This window comes from Channa argus, chromosome 15, assembly GCF_033026475.1.
Source record: "Channa argus isolate prfri chromosome 15, Channa argus male v1.0, whole genome shotgun sequence".
Taxonomy (NCBI): domain Eukaryota; kingdom Metazoa; phylum Chordata; class Actinopteri; order Anabantiformes; family Channidae; genus Channa; species Channa argus.
The window spans coordinates 18,949,629-18,977,561 of NC_090211.1; the positions used below are offsets into that span (position 1 = coordinate 18,949,629).

General features: G+C 40.5%; 3 protein-coding genes across 3 annotated transcripts; 2 read left to right on the top strand and 1 right to left on the bottom strand.

The window, feature by feature from the left end:
• Positions 1–570: 570 nt before the first annotated feature.
• nudt9 (nudix (nucleoside diphosphate linked moiety X)-type motif 9) lies at positions 571–5,146 on the bottom strand. The gene is made up of 8 exons (XM_067478262.1): positions 4,977–5,146; positions 4,263–4,550; positions 3,982–4,071; positions 3,415–3,501; positions 3,019–3,130; positions 2,631–2,777; positions 2,450–2,534; positions 571–2,228 (listed from the first exon to the last, which is right to left on the bottom strand). Exons 1-8 carry the CDS (start codon positions 5,072–5,074, stop codon positions 2,083–2,085), a joined length of 1,053 nt encoding a protein of 350 aa, XP_067334363.1. The 5' UTR covers positions 5,075–5,146; the 3' UTR covers positions 571–2,082.
• A 697-nt stretch (positions 5,147–5,843) lies between these two features.
• mapk3 (mitogen-activated protein kinase 3) lies at positions 5,844–18,922 on the top strand. Its single transcript, XM_067478260.1, has 9 exons — positions 5,844–6,260; positions 7,727–7,909; positions 9,664–9,853; positions 12,744–12,860; positions 12,941–13,055; positions 13,148–13,279; positions 13,894–14,003; positions 14,621–14,749; positions 15,603–18,922. The coding sequence occupies exons 1-8, from the start codon at positions 6,049–6,051 to the stop codon at positions 14,738–14,740; spliced, it is 1,179 nt and encodes a 392-aa protein (XP_067334361.1). The 5' UTR covers positions 5,844–6,048; the 3' UTR covers positions 14,741–14,749; positions 15,603–18,922.
• A 1,301-nt stretch (positions 18,923–20,223) lies between these two features.
• Positions 20,224–27,815, top strand: gdpd3a (glycerophosphodiester phosphodiesterase domain containing 3a). The gene is made up of 10 exons (XM_067476832.1): positions 20,224–20,647; positions 21,241–21,283; positions 21,599–21,734; positions 22,866–22,911; positions 23,037–23,155; positions 23,880–23,969; positions 24,243–24,376; positions 25,691–25,750; positions 25,949–26,000; positions 26,828–27,815. The coding sequence occupies exons 1-10, from the start codon at positions 20,509–20,511 to the stop codon at positions 26,954–26,956; spliced, it is 948 nt and encodes a 315-aa protein (XP_067332933.1). The 5' UTR covers positions 20,224–20,508; the 3' UTR covers positions 26,957–27,815.
• The last annotated feature ends 118 nt before the right edge of the window (positions 27,816–27,933 follow it).

Consider the following 27,933-nt stretch of genomic DNA (forward strand, 5'->3'; position numbering starts at 1 on the left):
CACGCATTATTTGAACGTTTGTAGTATTTATACACACGTACACCGACAAATTAACAGCCAATAATTAAGACCAATAAAGCAATAAAATGGTTCTAAATAACTGTATAAATGCACAACTGAAAATATTTACAATGTTGCATATAATGGGGCATTTTTGTTTTCCAATTTCAATAAGACTAAGACACTTTAATGTGCAATAACCCCTAAAATTAAAAACCGCACACAGAGAAAAGGCTGAGCCTGGCCCCAAATAAAACTATTTAGAATGCTGACATCTTTATTTGAGGAGCAACACAATTCCCCTCAATTACATTTCCCACTAGTTATTTTACATCTGCAAATGTGGCTTATTATGTCACTATATAAAACATTAAAAACACTTTTTAGTATTTTCTTGAATGTCTTGCTAACTTGTAACACAAAAACAGCACACAGTAACTTACTTTTGTCTTCATGAAGAGACTCGGGGGATCTGAATGTAGTGACAAAACACTGAATGTGCTCACACTACAGACAGCACAACATAACAGTATAATAGAAACATTTAGATGCGATTGTGTTTCTTGGAGGTTTGTTGAGCATAAATACATTTTTATTGATTTTGTAGGACAGCATGGTGTATAGGTTCTTGTGTTTTGCAGTTTCATGCAGGCTGAGCCATCAAGACAGCTGATGTTAAACACACTGTAATTCTAGTTCAAAACATGTAATTGTATGAGAAATACACTGCTTATATACAATTTAATCCATTCAGTAAAGCCTTACAGATAATTATTGTATCAGTCATTGTATCCTTCACTCTATTTCTATCTTATTATAACTACAAACCGAAAGCATATGAGGCAGAAAAAGAAAATCAGCAGGAACTCTAAATATGAAGGTTAGAAGACATTGTCATTGGCAGGTTGCCAATTTGAATAGTTCAGCTGGGGGGGGGTGGGGGGATGGGGGGAGCTAAATGGGAAGTACTCTCCCTTCCCGCAACAATGGTTCAGCCACACTGTAAATGGTCTGGTGGTGCTGAACCATGGCCTATGAGCAGGGAGTGTTCCAAAGCGGAATGAGAGCATATGTACAGGACTGAAGGATGTTAAGATTATGCTACCTAATGCATCTTTTAGAGTGAGGTCTGAACAGTTCCCATAATCGCAGCTGGTCTCATAACTTAAATCAGCTGAATATCACATTAGGCAAGCATATATATAGCATATATAATCTTTTTCTTAAAAGTGGAGACCACAGATTATTCACTGTTTATCAAAGCTTTTGAACGCACCGATGTTAAAAGGCAACACTGGCTTTTGATGACAAATATGTCCATGTGTTTGTGGTTTTATCGAAAATCAGATTCAAACCATTGAAACATAATTGTAAAATATGCTCAACAGAGAGATGACACACACTAATTTAAAAGTTTTGAAAGGAAGGCTATTTGTTGACAGTAAAATGCTTCCACCAATAACACCGGGCTTTGTGAGGGGCTCCAGTTCATCTTCATGTTATATTTATATATAAAGATCAAAGTCAGCTTACACTTTTCCATTCTGCTTGCCTTCTCAATCACACTTACATTAATCTAGCTCTGTTGTGTTCAGCAGCTCATTGTGTTGGGTTAATGTGATCCTTGTTAACGCTGAATTAATTAGCATAATGTCTTCTCATACAAATAATGTGATTAGCGTCATCTCGTGATGAAGTGTGTCACTGAGAAGCTTTATAGAGCCGTGTGTCTCAGTCCCTGTTTCTTAAACTATGCAATTTGTCTGTTTTTGAGTTCTCTTACAAATCAAACAGCAGCTCTAACACTGAGCTACAGTATGACTGCACCATTTCATAAATTGTGGTATATTAGCCTTTAACACAATTGTCTAGTGTTGCGATGCAGTATTTATAGGACATGCATATATCAAACTGAACAAATGCATTAGTATTCGACTAATTTATCTGTTTAAAATGTTTACATTAGTAGGTGGAACATTTTGCTTAGGAGTCGTGCATCCTAAGTGGATAAGCAGCACCCAGAGAGCAATTAGGCTCTGAGTGTTTCTTTCATCTTTATGTCAGAACATGATTTATCCCTGGTTACCAGTGGGCTTTCCTTTCTGTGGCAACTAGCTCCAGGAAATGGGCATGACTCGCATAGAGGGCGAAAGAAGAGTCAACGTCAACCCATTGGACTTGTCCTGCGTCATCACCAGCTTGCAGCGGCAGCTCACTTACACTGTTGCCTACAGTAACAACAAAAATAGAAGTTTTATTGTCACTATTGAGCACATATACATGCTGCACATACATGTCACAATGAAATGTATTCTCTGCATCTATTCCATCCTCCTGGGGGAGCAGTGGGCGGCCACAGGCAGCACTTGTGGAGCTAGTGATGAGTGTCTTTCTCAAGGATTTCTCTGTGCTATTTGTGTTCTTCCTAGTATTGCTTAAGTGTTGATACCTGTTTCATCGTGGAAGTTGACAGCTACTGTCTCCATCCAAGCATTGTCAGTGTTTCTAGGATCATCGACATAGCCCTTATAGACCTGAAGGCGTAAAACAATATTTTAGTTTTCCTGAAGTTTTTGTTGACTAAAATGGGACAGTAGTTCTACAAAAGTGAATCGGTGTAAGCCGCTGACCTGAAACCCTAATGAGTTAAAGAGGTTGGTTATGCGCTGGTGGATTTCTGCCTTCTCTTCTGGTGAAGCTGAAATCGAGTTCATTGCTTCTTCTGAGAACTCCCGCTGCAGCGTGAGAGAAACTTGTTCCCCTGGATCAACCATCCCCTATAACATGAGCATGTCAACACACAGAAACAAGTATGTCAATGAACAATGGCAGCGTAGCTACTAAAAACCACTCAAACCAGTCTATAGCTTCTCTGTCAATCTATTGTTGTTCCTAATCCTCGCTGAATTGCTGTAAGCATATTATGGTAGACACAACAAAAAGAAAGACAAAATATCAGACATAAGTAAAGAAAAAAAAACAGATCATATGAATAAAATAAATTTAATAGCCACCAACCCCAGGAATGGCCCATTCCCCACAGTCTTTCCTCTTGATGGACACAAATTGCAGGATGGGCCGTTTGGAGTCGGAGTGATGCACCTTCTCTCTGTTAGCATCTACTTTCCATCTGCCAGACAGTGGCAGACATCATGGAATCAGCAAATTTTAAAAATTAAAACACAGAGCACAGACTCCAAAAACTATGAGCAATGGAAAGACCCCATTTTTTTTTTTTGACATGGCAAAGAATTTTTGTGATTAAGTGATATCATGTTTCAGGAGAACCATACATTGTCCTATGACACTATGGCATCAACTGCTTTTTTTATTCTTTAAAATCCATCATGTTTTAACTAAACCAAATAATAAATTCAACCTAGAGAATGTGGAAAATTGTTAAGAAAAATATACCTGGTGAGAATGGGATCTGCTGCGTGATTGGGTCCCCATCGTCCCAGTAAGCCTCTACCAGTCACCCCTGTGCGACCACGAGGATTTCTAAATCAGTGAAAAGTTTGCACATTGATTAAAAAAAGATATTTGTCATAATGACCTTAAAGGTCTAAATAAAAATTGTAAAAACATAAAACTATTTAGTATAATGGTGCCATTAAGGAGGTCATGTTTTGTTTTTTGTGGTTTTAGTTGTAACTGTTGTGGTGATGGGTGTCGATATTACATTATTTCAATTCTAAGTTACACAATGTGGGCTGAACATACGTGATCTTGTGTCTCTGTAAAACTGAGCGCACTGAGGCAACTGTGGCTCAAGAACTACAGCAATTGCTTTGATTCTGATATTGTCCACAATCTGTCCATGCTTTGAGTCTTAAAAGTGATACCCACTTCTGCAACAATATTTCAGAGCCTATTTTCCAACCTTCAAATTTCACAAACTGCAGATGTGATATGGGCTCGAAAACCAGTAACTGATCTTATCTAAATAAAAGCCATTTCCCTTGTTGCTCAATAACTTACAGTGGTTTTCCCTCTTTCACGTCGTAAATGCCCTCAAAGCTTGTCCTGTCCACAGCACCATCGATAGTGTTGAACTGTGGAGAGAAAGAGCTGGAAAACAAGCAAAGTAATCAAAACTGGAATAAATAAACTGCAGATGATTTTAGACAATACACATAAATAAAAAAGGTACAGTAATATAAAAGTAAAAATCTCAGTCAAAGTGTATAAGAGGCAAAAAAAATCCAACTAATTAAACACTATGTGCTAACTTCATTAGAAATTTTCTATGTGTTGCTCACTCAATATCAGGATCTGCCCACTCTGGCTTCTTTTCTACTGAAGGAGCTGTGTAGCTGACTGGATCATACTGTGGCCAGATCTCACTCCAGTCCACCTTGTCATCTGGCACAGGGAAGCGCTTAATATTGGACCCTGGATACTGAGCACATCTAGATTTTAGATGAAGCCCTGCTGAGAGTGACATGGTCCAGATACTGGTCGAGGAACGGCTGCAGCAACTGAAAGAGGAGGCTCTGATGGTTTGACCAGTTCTAATAGGTTGATTAGATGAGCAGGAGATGGCAGGCCTACAGGAGAAGAAATACAAGAGATGGGAATCTATTGTACCCTATGTTCTACTTTCCCTGTTGAAGCACAGACACACTCCTCAACACTCCCTAGTTTCTTATAGAAAATCCTTCCTTCTCAAGTAACAACAGCATATGATGATCTCCTCTCGTAAATGGCAATGTTTGCCATTTGTGTCATTTTGCCTAAACTACTGTGTATTGGTATACGACATAAACCTATGATAGTAAGACAGTACGCTAGTAGTAAAAACAAACATTTGAAACATTTGAAAATTGATTTCAATTATATCAATGATCGGGGACTTTGATAAAAACGAGCACTTAACTGTGACTACTTGGACTACAATGCTATCGTTAGTTTAAGGCAGAAAGGTTTTATGTTCTAGTTAAATTTTTAAAACTAAAGTTAACTACAATTTATACCTAAATCCGGCGGTGCAGACGGTATAAGGAAGTCCGAAGAGAGTGAGTGCTAAACGAATACGACCGATCCAATGTCGTCGCAGAGAGAAATACACCATTACTATACAAATGAATCAATATTACCACCACAGAATTCAACGTACAGTAACCAGGAAGTACACCGCCCTGCGTGATGGCGTATGCAAAGGGGCGGGGACACGGCAGTCGCACGCGTCTCCATGGTTACCAGATATTAAGTATTAATTGGTGAACCTGTCTCTATTATTACTCTATATTGCGCACCAACTTTTCAGTTGTCATCAAGACTTTGGATCTTTGTTGTTGTTTTTTTTTATTTCTAGTCATTTATTATTATTTTGCATTCGAAGTAGGTAATATAATGATGGACCTCGGTGGTTATAGATAAGTATTAATAAGCTTTCAAGCTTTCTCAGCTTTTTCAGTTTTGAGTCACTTTACCGCATAATGCATCAATTTAATAAAATTAACGATACTAATATTATCGTTTCACAGTGAACAATTTTGTGGTTCTTTCGCCTCATTCTATTTTTATCGTACTTATAGGTTGGGTTTAAAATGTACTGTATCATTCTCTCTCCCTCTCTCTGTTTATTCAGCGCTGGTTTTCCAAACAATAAAAAAAAACAGATCACAAACGACATCATTCTTGTCACAACAGGCAGCATGCAACACATTTCGACACGCCCACTCGTAGCTGCTGCGTGTTTATTTTTCTCCAGGCGCGTGTTCCCTCGTAACCCTGGAGCTGAATAGGCGGTGCTTATAGTTTGAAATGTCGCCAGCTGACGTGACACCGCCCGAACAAATCACTCTGGTGAGCATATCTAACGCAAATGCGTTTGGCACGCGCATTTACGGTCGGGTGCTGAAACCAAATCCGTGCTCGCGCACGAAATCCATTTACAGTCCGGTAGTAGAGAGGCCCTGTTCCGTACTTTGTCCGTTGATCATACAACTCGTTCGGCTCAGACAAACGCTGAACCGTACTGACAGCGGCGGAGCTCCCTCGGAGATACACACGGACAGAGCAGGAGCGGTTAGGAGAGAAAGAATGGCGGATTCGACCAGCACTGCAGCGGTCGGGGCCGCAGGCTCCAACAGCGCTGCTGCTGCCGGGGCAGCGGGCACTGTTGCGCATGATGGAGCACCTGGAGCTGCGGGATCAAAGCCCGGGTGCGAGTCCGTAAAGGGCCAGCTTTTTGACGTGGGCCCCCGCTACACGAACCTGACTTACATCGGGGAGGGGGCGTACGGAATGGTTTGGTAAGTTGTCGTGTCTTTTGGGCCACCGTAGTATATGCATCAAAAGTGCTAAGTTAGCTAACAGATTGTTTGTTAGCAAATAACTGTTAGTCAGCTAACGTTAGCGGCTGTGCGCAACAAGCGTTGCAGAGTAAATGCGAGCACAGCCACGATATTTGCCATTTAAACAGCGGCCTCATATTCAGACATTGTTGTACATCAAGGAAGCTGGTTTTGTGGTTAGCAGGTTCGCAGAGTAGCTACAGGCGTGGCTATGAACAGGAAACAAGATTGGGAGTGATTGCGCAGGACGTGGTTTGCTATGCGATCCGAAATCGTTTGCAGACTGCTGAATGCAATTTCGAATTGGTTATCGGCAAGGCCATTTCACGTCCGGCGTCTGTCACCCAAGCACATTGATCTTCACTTGATTTTGCTAAACATTCACCCCGCAGTAATATGTGATGCGGCCGTTACAAGTGGGATTTGTGAGTTGTAGTGAAGCCTGTCCTCGTGTTATCTCGGCATGTGATCTACAGCCTTGTGTGGACATGTTAAGCAACCCTGTTGCACATGATGTCAGTGCCAAGTCGCTGGTGTCGAGCCTGAGCTCTAAACGCGATCAGATGTGACAGCGCTGGTTGTCAGTGCAAAGTGGTTGGTCGCATGAGAGCTGGGCCCAGTTCAGCAGCGCACGCCGTGTTCATCACTGTCATCTTTCAGCAGGAGTGTGACAGCACAGTGTTACTGTATTTTGTTTGTGTCATCCTGGTCATGTGATCCCACTGCTGGTGCATTTGCTGGTTGTAAACATTGCCAACACCCACTCGATGGTACTGTGATAGAAAACTAAGTAGAGGTTAATCTTGTGATGCGCACCAGCCTGAAACTGTGTATTCATCCTAATCCAGGTGCACAGGTGTTTTGGTAAAGACGTGCTCATACCAGAGGATTTCAATCATTTAGGAAGCTACTCAAGCTTGCAGTCTTTTATAGTTTGTGCAGTCTGTTGTCGAAAATAATACTAATAGGAAAGACAATATACTTTGTGCCTATTTTGGTGAGTACTGTCTGTTCGGTGAAGAAAAGAAAACTAGCCTTCATAATGAATAATTGAATAAACTGAATATTGTTTTTCACCTAAATGGTATTGAGTGATTTGATGTGTGTTCATAATTTTGTATCTTCACTCTTAGCATCTACAAAGGGATTAACATTACACGCAGTGGTCCCAGTAGGACACCACTCAGAGCTACTCTCAGCACTGCCTGGTCTCCATCTACTCTACACCTCCACCACTCTGACAGTGCACCTACACTTAGGCCTACACCTACAGCACTTCACTACATATCAGAGCAAAATATGTGTGTCACATGCGCATCCTCAGAGTGGAGACAAGTCTGGATGAGCTTAGTAACAGTGGTGCGTGTGTCTGAATTGTGCAGTGTGTAATATGAACCTTCCTTTGTGCTTTTTGCCCTGCCCAGCTCTGCCCTGGACAACATGACAAGCCAGCGTGTCGCTATCAAGAAAATCAGCCCATTTGAGCATCAGACGTACTGCCAGCGCACACTGAGGGAAATCAAGATCCTGCTGCGTTTCCACCATGAGAATATCATCGGCATCAATGACATTCTCCGGGCACGGCATATCGATCAAATGAGAGATGTGTATCCTTTTGATGGTTTACAGGAAGAATCGATGCATTTGTCAGCATTTTAATACGGGATTAATTTAAAATCTTTAGCTCATCATTTGTGTTTTAGCTTTTTCGTTTCTTGTGTCAGTTCATGTTACATTTAATTTATTATTATTTTTTTTTTGTCCTTTCCGCTTATCCCGTGAGTTCAGGGTCGCCACAGCGGATCATTGTCCGCATGTTGATTTAACAAAACCATTAACAATGACAAAACCGCCTTTTCCTTTATTAGAACAGCTTTGTCTTTTCATTCGAAGTGTTTTGCTGTGAGAAATCTGATCTTACTACCCCTGACATAAAATATATTGTGGCCATTTGTCTGTATACTCACCAAACAAAGAGTCACTAATCCAGCTGTGTCACTATACTCAAGGATGTTTCAGTCCAATTTGACTGTTAAAACCTGCGTGACACATTCATGTTGTGGCTGGACAAGCTGAATGTGGACCAAATAGATACTAGCTTTTTATTTAATTAATTTTTTGTATAACAGTACTGCAGTAGTGGTACATGGAACTAAAGATAATGCAAATCCCATTCAAAGTAGCTTGGATATGTTCCCATATACCAAAGATGCTGCTAGATGTGGTCATTGATGTGCAGGTGCAAATGTTGAAATTAACACATCAGAACTGTTTTAATGTGATTTCTGCTTTATCGTGTGAGTATTTTTGCTAATCATGGCTAATTCAGGTCGGTCCTTTCAGGCCGCCTGAGACACAGTAGTGACTATTTGCTCTGCCAGTCAGCGAGTTGCTCTGACTGACTGTTTCTCTGGCCATTCTGCCTGAAAAGCTGCTTTGTCCCTAAAAGTGTGATGTCTTCACATTTGTTTTGCGTTTTAATTTATTTTTTTGAGCTTACTGCAGGGGGGTAGGGCCTGGTGGCTTAGTGGTAGAGCATTGGGTTTTGATGCAGAAGGCCCGATCCCACCCTACCAGGTGTGGCCCCACCCAGCCACCAAGGGGCTACGCGTTCTGCTGCGCCTACTCCTGAAGGGACAAGCCGAAAGCCACTGATCTTCGATTTGAGCTTACTGCACTTTGTTGTATTGTTTTGCTGCTTATTTGTTATGAAATCGGGTGAAGGCAGATATAACTTAATCCTGGGACAGTCCCAACACAAGTTAGGGGTCTCATTCTGTATACAGCTCAGCAGGGGTGAGGATTGCTCACTAGGGCCTCTTTTTTTATTTTTTATTTTATTTTTTTGCCGGATGCGATAAGTGTCACATTCATGTTCGTAAGGGACATGTATCCAGCTCTGGTGAGAACACTGTTGTGGTCCTAAACTAATACACGTGCACATCTAACTGAAACCAGAGCCACAAGTTTACAATAACAATAGCGTCGTGTGAGATTTGAGGAACTAAAGACGTTTAACACACCTATTTCACCCACCTAACCAACTTCATTCTTCCAGTCTGTTTTCTCTACAGGTTATATGTCTAGGAAACTTGGCAGAGAATCATTGTGCCCTAAAGCTGCTTTGAGTATTGGCCAGTTAATGACAGAGGGAGTGTGGTTGAATGTTCTGCTGCCTCTTCACACACCTAAAATCTGTGAATACATGTTGAAACAGAGTCTGGCAATATGAAGGATTTAGATTTTATTCATGAACTCATGTTACTGCGTAACACGGGACAAATAAAAGAACAAACAGAATTTATGTCCATGGATACTTTAAGACCAGCTTTTGTCCTCCTTGACCCACACGTCCTTGCAGGTATATTGTGCAGACTCTGATGGAGACAGATCTGTACAAGCTGCTGAAGAGCCAGAGGCTGAGCAATGACCATGTCTGCTACTTCCTCTACCAGATCCTTCGAGGGCTCAAGTACATTCATTCTGCCAACGTGTTGCACCGCGACCTCAAGCCCTCCAACCTGCTCATCAACACTACCTGTGACCTCAAGGTAAGAGCGCACGTGCACACACATTCACATAGATGTTATGCATGTCTCAAAGAGAACTCCGTGCATGTATGTGTCAGTACTGTGCATATGGAATGTTTGTGCATGCAGTAAGGGCCAAAAGTTTACGACCAGCGGTGACGTATAATCCAAAAGAAATATTTATTATATTATATATTTCCAGACCAGACATCAAATTAACATTTACTATGTTAGGTTCTCTGTAAAAAAGTTCACATATCCTTGAGCTTTATCTTCTGAAGCAGATGTTCGGATGCGTTCTTTGTTTAAAAAAAAAAAACAAACCAAAAAAAACCAGCTGTCTCTAAAAGCACAGTCTAAGCGTTTGGCCTTGTTTCTAGTTTTGAGAAGTGGTTTACAAACTATTACTTACCCAACAAGACCACTACTGCACAGCATTTGTTGGCAGTATTTTATTTAAAAAAAATTGAGCGTGTGATTAGTTTGTTTTTCTCTTTTACCAAACACAAAGTTTGATGTAATGATCTTCTTAATGCGGTGACCTTAAGTACCTGTTCCGGCACTGTTGTAACTAGATCAGTTGGACCTAGAGTGTTTTAGTCTGCCGTACACTGCCACCTTCTAAAGTTTATATCCAGCCATGTTTAGTCCCTTTGTTCAGACAACATAATACTCTTATATTGCTATTTCATAAACCGCGTTCTGCTGGAAACATGAGGTGTTAAATAACAATTGATAATTGTTTACATGTTAAAGTGCCTTGCGATGACTGTGTGAGTTGTCGCAATATGAATAATATATATAAATTTTGCTCTTATATTTTCTTGTATATAATCCTTAAACTTTTAAATTTTTTCCAGATTTACGTGAAAATAAAAGTGATTCCCATATCTGGACCTAACTGTGTATGTCCTAAATTTAGTGTAGCAGGTACATATTGAACATTATGATGTGATTAAAATTACATCATAACAGCTTTGCTTAAAATTTAGGGAGATGATTTGTGACTCTTACATGGGGCGTTAAAATCAGCTATTTTAAACAAGCTCAAAGTCATCAGGAATGTTGAAACTGGGTGATAGATTGACATGTGGCATCACTCGATTCTTATGGCCCTGCCAAAAAAATTAAAGTTGTTGCTATTTTCATCCATACACTTTAAAATGAATATGTTTATGCAGTCACTCAGAGAAGCGTCATAACAGCAAATGCTCCTGTGTCCTAGATCCTGTGTTACAGATTTTAACTGCATGGTGATAGAAGACAGTGCATCCCGGTGGTTATTTTGTGATTTGTTGGAGCAGACCGATGGCAGACAGAACAGACCTTATGAAGCTCCTTCTCAGAGCCCAAACTGTACAAATTTAATAAGTGGCCAGATACTCGGTGGCCAAATTCCTAATAATGTTAGCAGTTGTAGTCAGTGGGATATCGAAACGATTGGATCTAGTCTTCCAACTCTTTGACATTCTTGTATGTAATTTTCTGCTGTATGTAATTCACTGCTCCACATTCAGTGTAGTGCACACAATGAAACCCAACAGCAGACTGACTGCATTTCTCCAGTTTATATAGGCTAAATGACTCATTACAAGATTGATGACATGCGTGATGCTAATTACACAAAACGGTTAGAAACAATTCGAGTGTAGTGATATTCCAAAGTTTTTTGGGTCATCTCCATTTGTTAAATTGTTTAAAATATTGTGTTGAATCACAAATCAGATTTTTCAAAACTACTCTTATTTACCAGTGTATGCACCTTATAATCACATAGCAAGGGCTTCTTTCTGAAAGCATTTTTCATAACACAATACAACTGCGTTATGCTTAATGTCTAAAAGGTGTGGGCCTGGCTACTTCTCAGCTGGCTGCAGCTGTCTTCTCCATGTGCATTTTGGAAAGTGTTATTATTATAGGGGGAGGCTCGATCCCCGGCCCTGGCTATACGTCGAAGTGTCTCTGGGCAAGACACTGAACCCCTAACAGCCCATTCCCATCCCCAGCTGTGCAGTGCCGGTCCAAGCCCGGTAGAAATTGGGAAGGGTTGCGTCAGTAAGGGCATCTGGCATAAAAACTGCCAAATCAACATGCTAATAACTAATGATTGACCCTGAAGTTACAGGATAAACCGAAAGGACCCCCCCAAAAATATTATTATTATTATTATTATTATTATTATTATTATTATCATCATCATCATCATCATCTGAATGAACCATCTAGGCTCTACTTGCTCTTTACAATAGTCTTCAGCCTCAAAGTGCACTTATGAACTCTCAGCAGCCAACCACCAATCCCCGGATTATGTGGGAGGAGTAAAGAACAAAGTCAGCACATGTGGAGGCAGGTTTCTTTTACATTCCACTCTGGGACAAAAATACTTGCGTTTTGTCTTTAGAAGTACCAAAATAAAACCCTGTTGTTGCAGCTACACTTTACATCTGTGACCGTGTATAACTGGAAATAATTATAAAGCAAATAAACCTAAGAAAATGCTAAAAATATGAGTAAAGGGTCCCACGTTCCTCCCCTCCCCATTTACATACTGTGTGAACACTGTCTCAGTCCAGGTTTGTTGTAGTTTGGTTATTTTAGTAAAAAACGTGCATTCAAAAGCATAATACAATCTGTGTTTAGGCAGCTATTGCCTTGTGCAAACACTCATTTGTTAACAGGTCAGAAACCTCACTCTTTTAAACATCCTAACATTCAGAGTAGATTAAGTAGATCTGTAGTTCCCGCAGCTTAACCAGAGTGAGACATTTCATTTTGTAAAGCGTAGGCTGGTCTCACACCAGCTTGAACTTTCAGAATCTCCCAGTTAAATTTATATCAAGTTAGTCAAGCTCAGGTCACAGACAGTCTTATTATTATTTTTTGAACTCTGACCCTTTTGACTCCCCTTCAGATCTGTGACTTTGGCCTGGCGCGGATAGCCGACCCTGAGCACGACCACACAGGTTTCTTGACTGAGTATGTGGCCACGCGTTGGTACAGGGCTCCGGAGATCATGCTCAACTCAAAGGTAGGTCTGTGGAATTAACAGATTTTTGTCTGTCACTGGATAGTTCATTAGTTATTTGACTGTATTTGTTTGTGCCTCAGGGCTATTCCAAGTCTATTGACATCTGGTCAGTGGGCTGCATCCTGGCTGAGATGTTGTCCAACAAGCCCATCTTCCCAGGGAAACACTACTTGGACCAGCTCAATCACATACTGGGTGCGACAGTGTTTCGACTGGTTTTTCACTAAGTGTTAAAACAATGAGCATCCATGTTGACAAGTCTTCCTTGTTGTCCTCTGGCTATGTAGGTGTCCTCGGATCTCCTTCTCAAGAAGATCTGAACTGCATCATCAACATGAAGGCGAGGAACTACCTTCAGTCCCTGCCAGAAAAGCCCAAGATCCCCTGGGAAAAGCTCTTCTACAAGGCAGACCCCAAAGGTATGGGAACATGGCGTGTTGTTTACGTGTGGTCTTAGAATGTCAAGAGATATTAAGTTCCCATTTGGATTAAATTAATTGCATAGTTCTTCTAAGGAAAGTGTTATTTTTAATGGTATCAGGATTTTTAAAATATTTAATTTATCATTCATATTCCTCATTATGGTCAGCTAGATTTAGATTTGATGGTAAAATTAATAAGCCTTAATACCAACTGGAATCACAACTTTAATGGATACTTATCATTACTGCATGTAATACATAAAGACCACAGGGTTTCCCCCTTGGTGCGGTACATTTGGGCTGAACACAGCAGTCTCGCACCTTAGATCAGACTAAAACGACCAAACTGAGACTCTTTCTTCGATGGGGTCCCAGTCCAGTCCAAAATGAGTGGAGTTCGATCCAACCGAACCGAGGGGAAGATGAACCAATTTTACAGAGTAGTTCACTGATCAGCAGCATCAGATTGTTTTAGGCCAACAATGTTCATCTTGTCTTACTCTGAGGGTTAAACAAAGGTTTACGTTGTCAGAAAACCGTCATTGTTGAAATTCTATTGCTGTACAACTTGGTGAGTGATTTAACTGAAGCTTTTGATTAATCCAATCCAGCTCTGGACCTCCTGGGCCGCATGTTGACCTTTAACCCCATCAAACGTATCAGCGTTGAGGAGGCTCTGGCTCATCCTTATCTGGAGCAGTACTACGATCCCACAGATGAGGTGCGCCTACATATCTAACACTTGAGAACACAGAGTTTGGATTTTGAGCAGCACATAAGAAAAAAAAAAAACCTCACCTGATGTCAAACAAGTACTGTGGTTTGCACAAATCTTGTGGGTGAAATGTTTTATCTATTCAAACATGGAGTGGGCACATTAGTGATTGCTTTCCACTAAAATTTTATTGTGAGCTTTCTCCGCTCCATGCTGGGAAATCGCTTAGCTGTGTTTGGAATGCAATTAGCATTTAGTTTGCTCCATGGTTCAGTTGGAGAGAGCTGGAAGAATGTAATCACTCGCTAATCACTTCTTCATTTATGTAAGCTCAGGCAGAATCACAGCAGTGTAGTTTTCCCAGTTTCCATACTGGGATTTGAATTGCTGTATTTTTATTTTATTTTTTCTCCTTCTGATCACATTGTTCTACACTACTCATGCCACATTAAGCTTCACTGGGTTGTCCAACATCAGCAGGCTTGAGACACGGCTTTTTCCAAGTCGCTACCTCTAAACTATTTTTGTAAAGCTTCATAACTTTTTAGGATGTTACAGAAGTGGAACTGTTGTTTTTTTTTTTTAAAAAACTGTTTCTAAAGTGTGTGTGTGTGTGTGTGTAGCCTGTAGCAGAGGAGCCCTTCACTTTCTCCATGGAACTGGACGACCTTCCCAAGGAAAAGCTGAAGGAGCTTATCTTTGAGGAAACTGCTCGTTTCCAGGAAACCTACCAGGGCTCCTGAGACATAAAGGTACATAAAAGTGCCGGTTTCTTTTGATTTGAGACCACTAGATGTCAGTGGAGCATCTGCTCTCTAGTCATTAATTTAAACACGCCCAAATCTTTAAATATATACATAAATGGACAAAAACCTATTTAGTTTCCGAATTGTTTTAACTTCCTTCTACTAAAGTAAATGGTTGCACAGCATTTGCCCAGAAGATTTCTTTTGAAATATTTCAACAGAAGACACTATATGTTGCAAGCATTTGCATTTTTTGTTGACCGATAACACATCACATTAAGAAGATGAAACAGAATAAGTTCCCCTCCAATAATGTGGGAATATAAAACCTGCAGTTGTTCAGCTAGTTTTTATTTCTGAAGTTTTAACCTTAGTTGCATCACACAACTTTTTTTAGATGTTTAATTCAAACAGTTGGACTAGGAAATCAGTCCACCACAAATCACCAATGTGTGTATGTGTGTACAAGCAAGATGTGGGATAACATTAATGTCTTAACATTAATTTACCTTCAAACGAGACTGCAGGTAATGGTGGAGAAATTGTCACCAGTTTTCAAAATATTCTTGTAATTTACTTTCCCCTGTTCCCAGGTTCTTTTGTTCTTGTTTGGAGTGTTTCATTGCTGGCATTGGTGCACAGGTAGAGGTGGAGTAGAAGACATTAGCATTAGTATTTCACCCTAGTGAAATACCTCAGTTTCCCACCTCCAATGAGAAGGATCGATGAAAAAAATCCTCTATTTCATAGGAATTTAATAACTTTTTTTAATGGGGAAATGTCGGATTTTTGTGTTTTGGGTGTTGCTTGCTTGTTTGCTTTGTCTTGAATTTTAATAGAATCATTTCCTTTTACTTAGCCCTGAAGAGGGACAAAGCCACGCAGAGGCTTGGATCAAGGAGACCCCCAAATGACCTGCTAAAAACAAAAGAAAAATGCATCTGCAAGAAACCAACAAAAAAGAGAAAACAAGAAATATGAACATCTAACTGCTTATCTTTCCATTTCTACTGCAAAAGACAGAGCTAAGTTTAACTTTGATTTCTGTGGTTGGGTGGAGTGGTATGGTCTGTCGTACTGTTTCAGTTTTGTCCATGTTAGACTCTCCCTCCTCTCTCCTCACGTTTGTTTTCCATGTCCCTCCTCCCCTCATCTCTCATGCACCTGTCGCTGCCTCCCATATGAGCACATACTACTGTATTAATCAACATAAACTCTTGACAACCTGGAAAAATCGAGGACTAAATGATCGGTTACGCTAATCGGGTGTATGTACGTACAAAACTATAAAAGCTTTTTTTGTTTTGTTTTTTTACAGTGTGCTTGTCGCTGTTTACGTTTGTACGCGGTTGTTCAAGTGTCTTTGGATCCGTTCAGTCATATTTCTAAGTTTTGGGGTTTATATTTGCAAGTCATTTTGAAACACTTGATTTTCAGACAAACATTCAGTGTTTTACTGGCATGTTGGCAGGTTTAAAAAAAAAAAAACTCCTTCGTTGTTTGTTTTTGTTGTCGTTTTTTTTTTTTTTTTTTCCCACTTTCCTCTTGAAAAACAACAGATGTTTATATGAATGCATGCATTCCTGAATTTTACCAAAGTGGCAGACAGATACAAGGAACTTGGCTGAGGAGCAATTAAGACATAGTTGTTTTCTTAAAATCTACCTTTTTAAACACATTTTCTGAAGGTCAGTTAAATTAGGAGGTGCTTTGTAAATGGAACAGATTAGACAAAACGGCACCTACACCCCATCGTCCAGAGGTTTTTCCTAACAGCACCTAATAAAAGATGCACGCTGTGAAAATAATCCTGACCCTCGTTAAAGGATAAGTTCACAATTTTTCACTGTCTTCTAACAACAGGTGTTCATATGAACTGCTGTAACCAATTCACCAAAAGAGTCTTACGGTGTAAATGATGATGGCCCCCCTTCTGTATTAATGTATATTTGAAGACAACATGTGGTTTCCACTACTTGTTACATTAAATCAATGTCTAGATCAACAACTAACTTTTTTTAATTTTATTTTTTTTTTTTTTTGTGTGTGCAAAATTCCCTCTTTTTCCATGCATCTCAGAGCTTCTACAAAATCTGTAAAGAGGGTCTCAAAGGCCTGTACATGTAACCGGATGAAGCTTCTAGAAAGGATGTATTTATGGCCCGTGTAGAAATCGAGAACGGTTACAGTAAGCGAAAGTTGGTTCAGTGTTTACAAGACCTGACTGGCAAAATTGTGCTTTTCCCACTGTCAAGCACTAAAAACCTTTACGGTAAAACATGTCTCTTACAAGTACAGCTGAATAGAACTGGCCTGAATGTGTCTGTTAGTGCAGCACTGCAGTGAAGAAATGTCCCTACTTTTACAAGCACTCGGACGACAAAATAGTCAAATTGTGCAGTTTTCTATTAAATTGGCAAAGTCAGCCAGCCATACAGTCCTTCCCACTCATCATCACTGCTTCTCTTTGCCTGTTTTTGCATTTGCACTCCTGCTTCCTCCTCATCCTCCCCCGTGTGTGTGTGTGTGTGTGTGTGTGTGGTTTTCCTGGCTACATATTTGACTGGATTGTTCAGTGTGAGTAGATTTTAGTTACTTGTGAGTGTGTGCATGTGAACTGTTTGTGTGTGCTCTTGTCTGTAATCAGTGTCTGCTTCCTCCTTGTTCTCGCTCTCTGTTCTCTGGATTTGACTGTGGTCGTAGCTGATTGATGGAGCACCACCCTCAGTTCCAGCTCCGTCGCCAACTCAGTCTGTACTAACTTTTGTTGCTCTGTGACCAGGAAAAGAAAAAATTCCTCCGTCCCTCCAAGACATGGACTCACAAAACACCAAAACATGCACTGGATCCTGTCTCTCTCTCTCGCTCTCTCTCTCGCTCTCGCTCTCGCTCTCGCTCTCGCTCTCGCTCTCGCTCTCGCTCTCTTTCTTTCTCTTGAGAAAGGCCGGTGATGCGTATAGACCCACCGGTCTCGTCCTCCCACAGTAAAATCATCAGTTGTGTTTTTGGGCGCAAGACAGTTTTTTGTTTTTTCTCAGAAGCCATATCCAGCACCACGGGATGAGGCTTTTTGGTGCATGTGGTGACTCTCGTCATCTCATTCAACTCTCACCACGCTTTATTCAAAGGGCTGCCTTCCTCCTGTTCCGCCACGTTCTGCAGGTCTCCACAGACCTCTTAACCTGTTTTCCCCTCCCTCTGAAAATCATTTACTACTATGTTTCCCAGATCACACACATCATGTAATGGTTGTACAAGCAGGAAACTCGCTCCAATCATGACTCAATCAGCACACCTGCACTTTGTCTGTTCCGCCACGCTCTGCCCGCCCCCTTTTTGAGGTTGTTATTTTGGGTTGGTCCTCGTTTCGTATCCTGCTCGTTTAAGCTTTAAATTTCTGCGTGTGTGATTGTACGTGTAAAAGCTCCGTCTGTCTGTGTATCTGATGATCAGTAACAAAGCCAAGAGTCTTTCTGTGCAGTCTGTCTGAGCATGTGTGTGTTTTTTGGAAGTGTGTATTGTTTCCTTGCAGATTGGGCCCTGTCCCTTTAGTTTCCCGTTCTTTAACATCTATTTTCTTTGTGTGTATCTTTGACCGGTCCCACAGACAAATTGTATTTCATATGTTCAGTACAGTCGGTCGCTATTCCATGAGGCCCTGTCTCTTTTTTTTCTTTTTTTTTTTTCTTTTTCCTTTCCTTTTCTTCTCCAACCTGCCACCAGACCAAGCGTCTCACTGGGAACGAACCAAGAGGACCATGTTTAGTCGTCCTACTCACACGCCCATTTCCTCGTTCGAGGAGTGTATCTGTGTGTTTGTGAAAAGTTGCACTTAAACACACCACACACACTCGCACAGTATCAATGAGTCTAAAGGCCTGTCTGACTTGAGGCCTGTTTCCAGATGTTGTTTTTAAATGGCTGTTCTTATTATTGCTATTGTTGTTTTAATGGTGTTTTTTGTTTTGGGTTTTTTTTTTAACATAAAAGGGATTTAAAGTTGTATCACTTTTTTTAATTATTAGAATGTTTTTTGTTTTTCTCTTATAGGCGTGCTTATTATTGGCAGTGTTTTTACTTTTTTTTTTTCTATTAATTTCCCCTCAAAGATCTTATAAAGAATTATTTTAAAAGATATAAGTAGATTGTCAAAGAGTTATGAGTTATTGAGGGTTATAGTCTGTATATTCTATGGGTATTATGGATTAAACAATTAACAAAGAAACAGAATTATATACATATGATTAAATAAAATTTCCTGATACTGTTACAACTGCTGATGTTTCTTATTTCCTCCTGTGGTCTTTAACCTTTTCCATCCAGATACCAGTTTATCAGATTATAAATGTGGCATCAAACTGTTCAGCACTGTTTAGTCCATTTGGCGCCGCCCCAACACCACCACAACAAAGAAACACGAAGGAACCTTAATAAAGCCTAAAACATACACACACAAAAATGGCCCAGTGACAAAAGTGCGCGCGAACATGAAAATAATAATGTAGTAATTTCGAGAAAATGGGACCAAAAAGCAATAAGTTCAACACAACCACAAAACTCTTGCCCAAAATGGTGTAGAACGGGTGTGGGGCCTTTTACATGTCTGTGTCCAATGACCATGCTGTCTTTTAATCTGCTCATGACACAGAGCAGCTTATTATGATATTTAACGTTTGTTAATTTGCCATCTACTCTCAGCATTAAACTTGCAGCTCTTTACCCCAGCAGCAGAAACCAGCTGCAAAGCTTTAAGCCTGAGAACAAGTCTAAGAAATGTCGAGTCGCTTTTCCAGCTGTGCAGATTTTCCCTTCCCTCGTTGTGACATGTCTCAGCACGGATTTTCCCGCCCAACATTCCCAGATTCTTTAACCATGGCTGAAATGACAGAGCAGAGGACAGATACATTGTCCACAGTCATTCGTGATTTTGTGTCTTATATATTAAACTTGCCAAAGTGAGAAAGTGCTAGAAAGTCACATTGTTCTGCAGCAAACTGTTCTCTCTGTTCTCTGCTTGTTGCACATTCTAGCTTTGTTATTGAAGGGGAACAATACAGCGTCTACGCTCTGCTGACTTTGTGGTGTATGTGGAGCATGTTTTTGTAACTCTGGGCCTCTGGGTCAGAGTTAACGAATCTGCACACATCCCCTTTGTCAAATATGCCCAGAAACTGTGCCCACAGTGGCGTCTTTCTACAAATGCCACGTTAATACATTGCACCCAGAAAGGACAATAGATGTCCCCCCCCCACCCCTTCAAACGTGAAAGGGTTGTCATGAAGCAAATTTACCCATAGATCTGTTCTGTAGCTATCATAGCTTTCAGGGAAGCGGAATAAAAGAGCGCCTGGAAAAGTGTTGGCAAACATGCCGTTCCCAGGTGTGACACATGGACTCACAGGGTTCCTGCAGAACAAAAGAAGTGTAAAGAGGGAAACTGTGTCGCCACAGAATGAGGAGAGGCCAGTGAAAGGCACAGAGTGATGAGGCAAGCCATGGATTATGAGCTGGTTCTTCATTAACTGATTTTACGGCTCTGCAGGTTTCAGGTGCTCAGAATGAGTAAGAGACTTGCTCCATACTTGCGTAATGAAACACTTGGAGGACTCGCTCAGGTCTTACCAGTCTGTCCAGTTTTATTCTTCTTCAGAAGGAAACACTTGTCTGCCAGTTTAGTTTAATCACAGTTTTTGCTGCCTACTGTGTGAGGTTTTTTTTCCCCAGAGACCAGCCGGAGCTCACTGGATGTCATTTTTCAGGGGAGAATGAGCAGCTTTTTGTATTTCGTGCTCCCAGCAGTGGGAGGATACGCTCTCGTCTCGGCGTACCTGCTGAAGAACCCGCACATTCTGCACAGGAAGAAGCGCACAGCTTTCTACTCGCGACACATCTCTCACAGAGGAGGTAAGAGCGCGACTGGCTGCAGGAAGGGAAGCATCGAGAGTCGAGCTGTGTAATTTAAAACATGATAGTGACATGTGCGATGCAAAGGAGGGAGTGTCAGTCAACAGCCAGGGTTTCAAGAAGCCAAAAAGGTTTTCTTATATCTTAAAGTTTCACTGTGGCTTAAAGAACCAAGAACAAAGCTCTCCTGGTTCATGCACTCATCACTTTATAAATCTGGCTTTTGTACCACCAATACTGACTTTCCAGCTTTACACCTTTAATTTAATACATACACATCCAATTTTAGGAGGTCTGTGCATGTATGCATAAAATCACACGTTATCATACTATAGCAGGTCAGTGTTGCTATGCTACTGACTATCTCGTATTACCCCTACATTTCTTAATAGGAAAATTATTTCACCAGCTGTTGGCAAATTAAAAAACTAACCCCTAAAAAGCCAAATGTCACTTTTTCCTTCAAAAACAAAACTTATGTAACTGTGTAGCAAAAAGCAGATGAAAAACAGTTTTTGAAAGTGCTGTACATTCTGTATTTTTTTTTTTTTTTTTGGGTCCTTGGCTGATGGACTCAATCTGTTTGTTTTCAGGAAGTGGAGAGAGGATAGAAAGCACCATAGAGGCATTCACTAAGTGAGTACTGAACTAACGCAGATAGTCCCACATGTGATCAAACAAGAATTAGTTTGGAGAACTACTTTTAGCATCTCTCAACTTATACACCCCGGTGAGCTGTCCAATGAATTGCCCCATTTGATTAAAATGAACATGTTGAGAAAAGTAAATATTAGGATCATAGATATAAATGGTCCAGGGTTCCTAAAACTATTTTTCTCCGCCTTGTCCTTTTTGGGCATTGGGATTTTTGTGCTGCAGGATATCTCTGCTTTTGCTAGAAACAACTACAATTATCCTCATTTGTTAGTTTTCCCGTTCTTCCGTCTCCAGTGCCGTGGAGCAGGGCACCGAGATGCTGGAGCTCGACTGTCACATGACCTGCGACGGACACGTGGTGGTGTCGCACGATGAGAATCTGCTGAGGCAGACCGGCCACGATGTCAACATCTCCTCACTCAACCAACAGGTAGCCGGACACACATCCTGCAGCGCTGCTGGTTAGGACAAAGGTCACAGCTGTCACAAGGGGACATGTGGTGTTTGCCTTTCTGTCCATGCACCAGTGTTGGGAGGAAAAAGACAAGTCACAAAAAGACAAAAACACATAGTTGTAGAGTCTTGTTGATAGACAGGTAAAATACTTACTTTAATACACTTTAATACAAGCTTGGAAAGGACTAGAAAACCTGAGGATAATATAATTGACTGCATTCAAAGACAAATATTTGCTAAAAAGTAAACTGATAGTGAGTAAAACCCTTCAGAACTTAAAGTAAACCTGCAAAGAGCTGTGCATCGTGCAGGATTTGTGTATTTGCTGAACATTTTTCCTTTGTTATTTTTGATCCGGCTTTCAGTTTTGTTTTGTGTTTTCTGCGTGTGTGTGTGTGTGTGTGTGTGTGTGTGTGTGTGTGAGTGAGTGAGTGAGTGCAGCGGAACTGATCTGGGATGTGATGTTGACTGGGACGTGCATGATGTGTTTTAAGATTGCACAATGGGTTTGTGCTGAAGAGAGAAGCGTCTAAAAGATTCAAAAGACGCTTTCACCGACATTAAACTTGCTTCCTTTGGTTCTAGTTTGGATGGTAGATGTGAATGAATGACATAAATCTTCCCTCTGACTTCCCTGTATTAAAATTTCCATGTACTTCCAGCTGGAAAAAAAAACCCTCCAGATGACATCACCTGGAGGAACGTTCTGTTCCGATTATTTCATCTCTCTGCTCACACTATGCAATTGTACAATAACGCGAGTCAAAGAAACTGTTGTATAAACTTTATAACATTATATCAAACAAAGACTTTATAATAACAGTCCCAATAGAAAAATGGAAAAAAGTTCTTACTCTCTCGTTTAAAGCCGTCATGTACACTTACAAACGAAAGTCATAGAAAGCAAACTGCAGCTTTACCAACATTTTCTCAAGTATTTGTTTATGTTCAAGTTTGCATTCAGGTAACAAATCTGGAACAGACTAACTCAAGAAGATTATCCCCAAATTTATACATTTACTGCATTTGATCCAGTGTAGTTACCTTCACTACCACAGTAAATATGATTCTCTGTGTGTTTACTTGTGATTCTCAACTCTTTCAGGATTTGCCTTTGTATAAGGAAAGACTGGAGGTGACATTTGATGAAGGCGAGTTCCTCCTCCTCTTTCTCTTTTTTCCACCATTAACAAAAAAACCAAAAAAACAATTCGGTGGAGAAGCAGGTCCGCGGTTGTGTGTGCGCCTCTTCATTTTCACCTCTCCCACCCTCCAGGTCGCTGCAGCAGTGGTGCAGACAGGAAGTTTGCTCTGCTGGAGGATGTGTTCAGGAAGTTTCCGAAGGTGGCTGTCAGTGCTGAGATCAAAGAGAACAACAGTGAGCTGATAAAAAAGGTAAAGTTCCCCTTAAAATACAGCCCTAGTCTGAGCAGCACTTCAATTCAATTCAATTCAATTCAACTTTATTTATATAGCGCCAATTCACAACAAAGTCATCTCAGGGCACTTTACAGAATAAAGTCAAGATTATAAAGATATATAAAGAGAACCCAACAATTCCCCCTGGAGCAAGCCATAGGCAACAGTGGAGAGGAAAAACTCCCTTTAACGGAAGAAACCTCCAGCAGAACCAGGCTCAGGGTGGACGGCCATCTGCCTCGACCGGTTGGGGTCGCAAAAAATGTTTAACTTAGGATCACTGGATGTGTCAGATCCTTTACTTAACTCCCGCATCGCTGCTAAAACTTGACCCCACGGTGAAGCTGTGATACAATATTTGATTTTGATACAGTTTAGCTTAAACTCGATTCAGCTAAATCAAAAAGCATCTTTCGAAGTCACTGTAAAATCTTAAAATTTCCCCTGATATACAAAAAATACTTTATTTGTTTAACTCAGACTGCTGAAGTGTCCATGGGGTCACATGACTGTTATTTTATGACAGACTGGAAAAACCATAAGCGTCCTTTGAGGTTTTTTTTTTTTCTGAATATTATATTTCTAAACATTATAATATTTGACTTATATTATATATTTAACATAAGTGTTGATTTTTTTGCCAATTTCATATCTCAACATATTTCCTTCGTATTTAATCAGTGGCCTCCCCCCTCTGCAGGTGTCTGACCTGGTGAAAAAGTATAACAGGGAAGAGATCACGGTCTGGGCGTCTGTGGAGTCCAGCATCATGAAGGAATGTCGCAGAATGGTACATTAACCACCTGGGGGAGACAGAGCTGCACTTACAGTATAATACAACAAATGCACAGACTCACATTTTTGTTCAGCATAGTCATGAAAAACGATCTCCTGTCTCTCTGTTTCCCTCTGTCTCATGTCTGTCTGTTTCCCTCTGTCTCCTGTCTCTCTGTTTCCCTCTGTCTCCTGTCTCTCTGTTTCCCTCTGTCTCCTGTCTCTCTGTTTCCCTCTGTCTCCTGTCTCTCTGTTTCCCTCTGTCTCCTGTCTCTCCTCCTCCTTGCAGAACGGCTCCATGCCGTACAGTTTCACTATGCAACGAGGTGCTCTGCTCCTGCTTCTGTTCTACAGCGGCCTGCTGCCCTTCGTGCCGCTGGGAGAGAGTTTGTTGCAGTTCTACCTGCTGCGCGTCATGAACAGGTGTGTGTCTGAATGTGTTCAGCGTTTTTGCTTTGGGGGATTCAATTTCTGCTGCTTCGTATTTTTCTACATTTCAGAGGCAAATTGTAATTGTAATCCGCTGCATTTATTTTAGATCTGTAGTTTCTTCCAGAATCAGAATAAACACAAAACAAGTAGAATTCCCAAGCTACCAAGCAATGTGCAACGCAGTACAGTTTATTATTATTGGATTCAAAACACATGATCATGTAGTGTAAAAGGTCATTAAATGAATCGTTCAAATCCATCATCCAGCTGTGACATTAAAGTTATGAACGCATTAATGCAGCAATAATTATATTCCAATACTGTCATATTCACGGAGGTTTAGTTTTAGTACTTGAAGGTAGTAATTCACTTTTACTTACTTAGAATTCTTTTACTTGTAATAGAGTACTTCTACCCTGTGGCATTTGTACTTTACTTTTTCCATTACTGCCACTTAGAAGTGGAAAAAGTGATAAAACTTAATGCACTTGCCTAAAAAAGTACTTCTGTACAGGCTGAGCTACAGGTATTTAAAAAAAAAAAGATGGCATTTGACACTGTTGCTGAAATCAATAAAACAAATAAAAATTTAGTGCAGCTTTGCTCCAAATCTAAAAAGGTCAGTTCCCTTGTTCGGTTTTAATTCATGCAAAGATTCAAGGAGAGAACTACTCAAAAAAAATCAACACTTAATATTAGTTAAATATATAATATAAGTAAAATATCATAATGTTTATTGAAAACTACTTTATAATTAGCAATGGGGGCAGCTATAGGTCAGTTGGTAAAGGCAGTTGCTTACGGACCACAGGGTGAGTGGTTCGATCCCTGGAAGTGTCCCTGGGCAAGACACTGAACCCCTAACAGCCCATTCCCCCTCCCCAGCGATGCCGTGCCGGTCCAAGCCCGGTAGAAATTGGGGAGGTTTGTGTCAGGAAGGGCATCCGGCGTAAAATCTGTGCCAAATCAACATGTGGACAATGATCCGCTGTTCGACCCTGAACTCGTGGGATAAAGCCGAAAGGAGAGTAGTAGACTTTATAATTAGCAAACTGCACACAAGTGTTCAGATGGGGGGAAAAGTTACCTAATAAAAAACATAAAGACCGAACAACTTGTAACAAATGTAACCATCTCATTCGGCATTACATTTATTAGTTCATTGTATTTTGTATGTACACATGATGATACATAAGTTACTTCATAAGTTACATCAGCTTTTTTTTTAATCTTTGTTGATTTTTCTCCTCTTACTGATATTTTGATGTAAGATAAACGTTTTTTCTCTGCCTGTTGGTGTTGAAGGACGTACATTCCTGACGACGCCATCCTGAGGAACAGGCTGGTCATCTACTTGTTGGAAAAGTGAGTAAAGGTTTTAAAGGAACCGCTGCAGCTAACTCTAAAACAGTCATTAGAGAGAAGCTGGCAAACTATTCCAGGAATAAAGTTGATTAAACGGTGGAATGCAAGTACGCTGTTTAAATGACCCACCTAACATCACATTTTTGGATTATTTTCAGACATTTTTGTATAGTTGTTTGTTTGTTTTTTCCATTCCAGAATAACTATGAGGAAAAGTCTCTTTAAACACCTTGCAGCTCGAGGAATTCAGGTATGAAACATCACCATTATAAAGTCCACACTTTATAATGGTTTAAACTTTTCAGAGTGATCGGCTCGAGAGATGCAAACAGAAAGATGACCTGTCCACCTCAATTTCATAAATAGTACAGTTGATTACTATAGTTAAAAGGTACCTGCTATGTTTTTACACATACGATACACTGCAACATTGTTTAATTCTAGCCTAATTGAATCAGCTGGTTAGTTAGACTAGTTAGTTAATCAGTGGATCAGTCACTGTACATTGCGGATGACCCCCATCTTTGAATATCTTGTGAGGTTTTCGGAGTCGTTTCTACGGAAACTGTCACCGTTCTTCTTATTCTGCCGACCTGATGTAAAACGCCGCAAGATACTAAGCACGTTGTAACTCTGCATTTGTTACTATAACCTCGATCAGCAACGATCAGACGCACCGTGGCTCATAATAACAAGCAAAGTCGTCTGCTGAAACGTAATAATGGGCTGAAATGAACTGACGTACCCTGTGGACGGGTGCGATAACATGTGCAGAGAAGCAAACAACTGTCTCCACGTGGCTTTTTTGTTTTTTTCACCAAAAGATCAGCCCCTGATTTTTCAGAATGAGGAAACATGTCACACAGTGCAGCCATGTGACTCTATGAGGTGTTTCTAATAGTTCTTTAGCTACAATGGAGCTGGATTCTCAGACATATTGATGAGCAAACACAACTCCCTGTTGGTTTGAGTCTCTGTGTGTCATAGCAAAAACACAAAACTAACCGGCCTTAACCTGTGATTTCTATTAATGTGAAAAGCTGATTGATTAATATTGACACATATCTGTTATTGCAGGTGCATCTGTTTGTATGCAATAAAGATGAGGACATAAAAGCAGCCTTTGAGTTGGGTGCTACCGGGGTCATGAGTGACTATCCTGCTCTTCTGTCGAGCTACCTTTGCAGGAACCAGACTCAGGATTAACCTGAAGGGCCAGCTTTGTACCTAGTGAGACTTGTTTGAAATAACAGAGGCTGTCACGAGAAATAAAGGCAACAAAGTGTGAGATCCGTGACGAGATCACTCATGATCATTCAGCTCTTTAAGCTCTGCTTAATTGTGACATGACCTGCAGTCATTTTCCTGTACTTTTCCAACCTCCACCCAAAGTCTTTCAGACTTTACCAGACACACCCATTGACTTTCCATCTAATCTGTAAGTCCTACTGTGAATATTTAACCAGCTGGACTAATGGTCACCTGACATCACATTTCTCATGATAAGAGCGTGAATGTGACTTTGTTTTGACTGTGACTGTTATCTTCTGACCTTATTTGATTGGTTGGTGTAAGTGTTGGACTCAAACAAATAAAAATACCATTAAAAAAAATCCGGCACTTCTCGCATGGCTTAAGGCTTCTGTGGTGTTTAGATGAAAGGAGCACAAACACAGGTTTGAAAATGAAAGTGAAAAAAAAGGCGTACGCCTATTTGGTTTACTAAAAATAAGGCCATATACATGTGTGAACTTTTGATAAAGTAGTATCTACGCTCGGTTGTGCATCTGTGTTCAGTAAAGTGTCACTTCTGCAATATGTGCACATGTAAACAGAGGGTTTACGTGTGCAGTAAACTCCACTTGTGTCCTAGTTTTCACAGGCCACGGTCAAAGTCCACTGACAATAATCAGCTGGTCTGTTGGTGAAACAGAGCCTGTGTTTTCTGACCTGCTTCACTTTGTGTAGCTCTAATGAATTAATGGAATAAAGGTTTGAAATAAAATGCATGAATAATACTAAACACTTTAACATTGTTTTATAATTAAATCATGTCCTTACTGTGGAGATGTGTGTTTCTTTTATTGGTCTTCATGTCTCCTGTGTAATTGTGAGAGTTTTTTTACTTCTGGGCTGTAAACAACAAAGTGTCAACAATCCAGTTTCACCCCTGATGATGACCC

Excerpts from the sequence above, each read along its gene's own strand:
- nudt9 (XM_067478262.1), bottom strand. The coding sequence starts at position 5,074 with ATGGTGTATTTCTCTCTGCGACGACATTGGATCGGTCGTATTCGTTTA. Across the intron at positions 4,551-4,976 it reads GTCTGCACCGCCGGATTTAG|GCCTGCCATCTCCTGCTCAT; the intron begins GTATAAATTGTA and ends CTTCTCCTGTAG. Across the intron at positions 3,502-3,981 it reads GTGAAAGAGGGAAAACCACT|AAATCCTCGTGGTCGCACAG; the intron begins GTAAGTTATTGA and ends TCACTGATTTAG.
- mapk3 (XM_067478260.1), top strand. The coding sequence starts at position 6,049 with ATGGCGGATTCGACCAGCACTGCAGCGGTCGGGGCCGCAGGCTCCAAC. Across the intron at positions 6,261-7,726 it reads GGGGCGTACGGAATGGTTTG|CTCTGCCCTGGACAACATGA; the intron begins GTAAGTTGTCGT and ends TGCCCTGCCCAG. Across the intron at positions 13,056-13,147 it reads CCAGCTCAATCACATACTGG|GTGTCCTCGGATCTCCTTCT; the intron begins GTGCGACAGTGT and ends CTGGCTATGTAG.
- gdpd3a (XM_067476832.1), top strand. The coding sequence starts at position 20,509 with ATGAGCAGCTTTTTGTATTTCGTGCTCCCAGCAGTGGGAGGATACGCT. Across the intron at positions 23,970-24,242 it reads TGAAGGAATGTCGCAGAATG|AACGGCTCCATGCCGTACAG; the intron begins GTACATTAACCA and ends TCCTCCTTGCAG. Across the intron at positions 24,377-25,690 it reads CTGCTGCGCGTCATGAACAG|GACGTACATTCCTGACGACG; the intron begins GTGTGTGTCTGA and ends TTGGTGTTGAAG.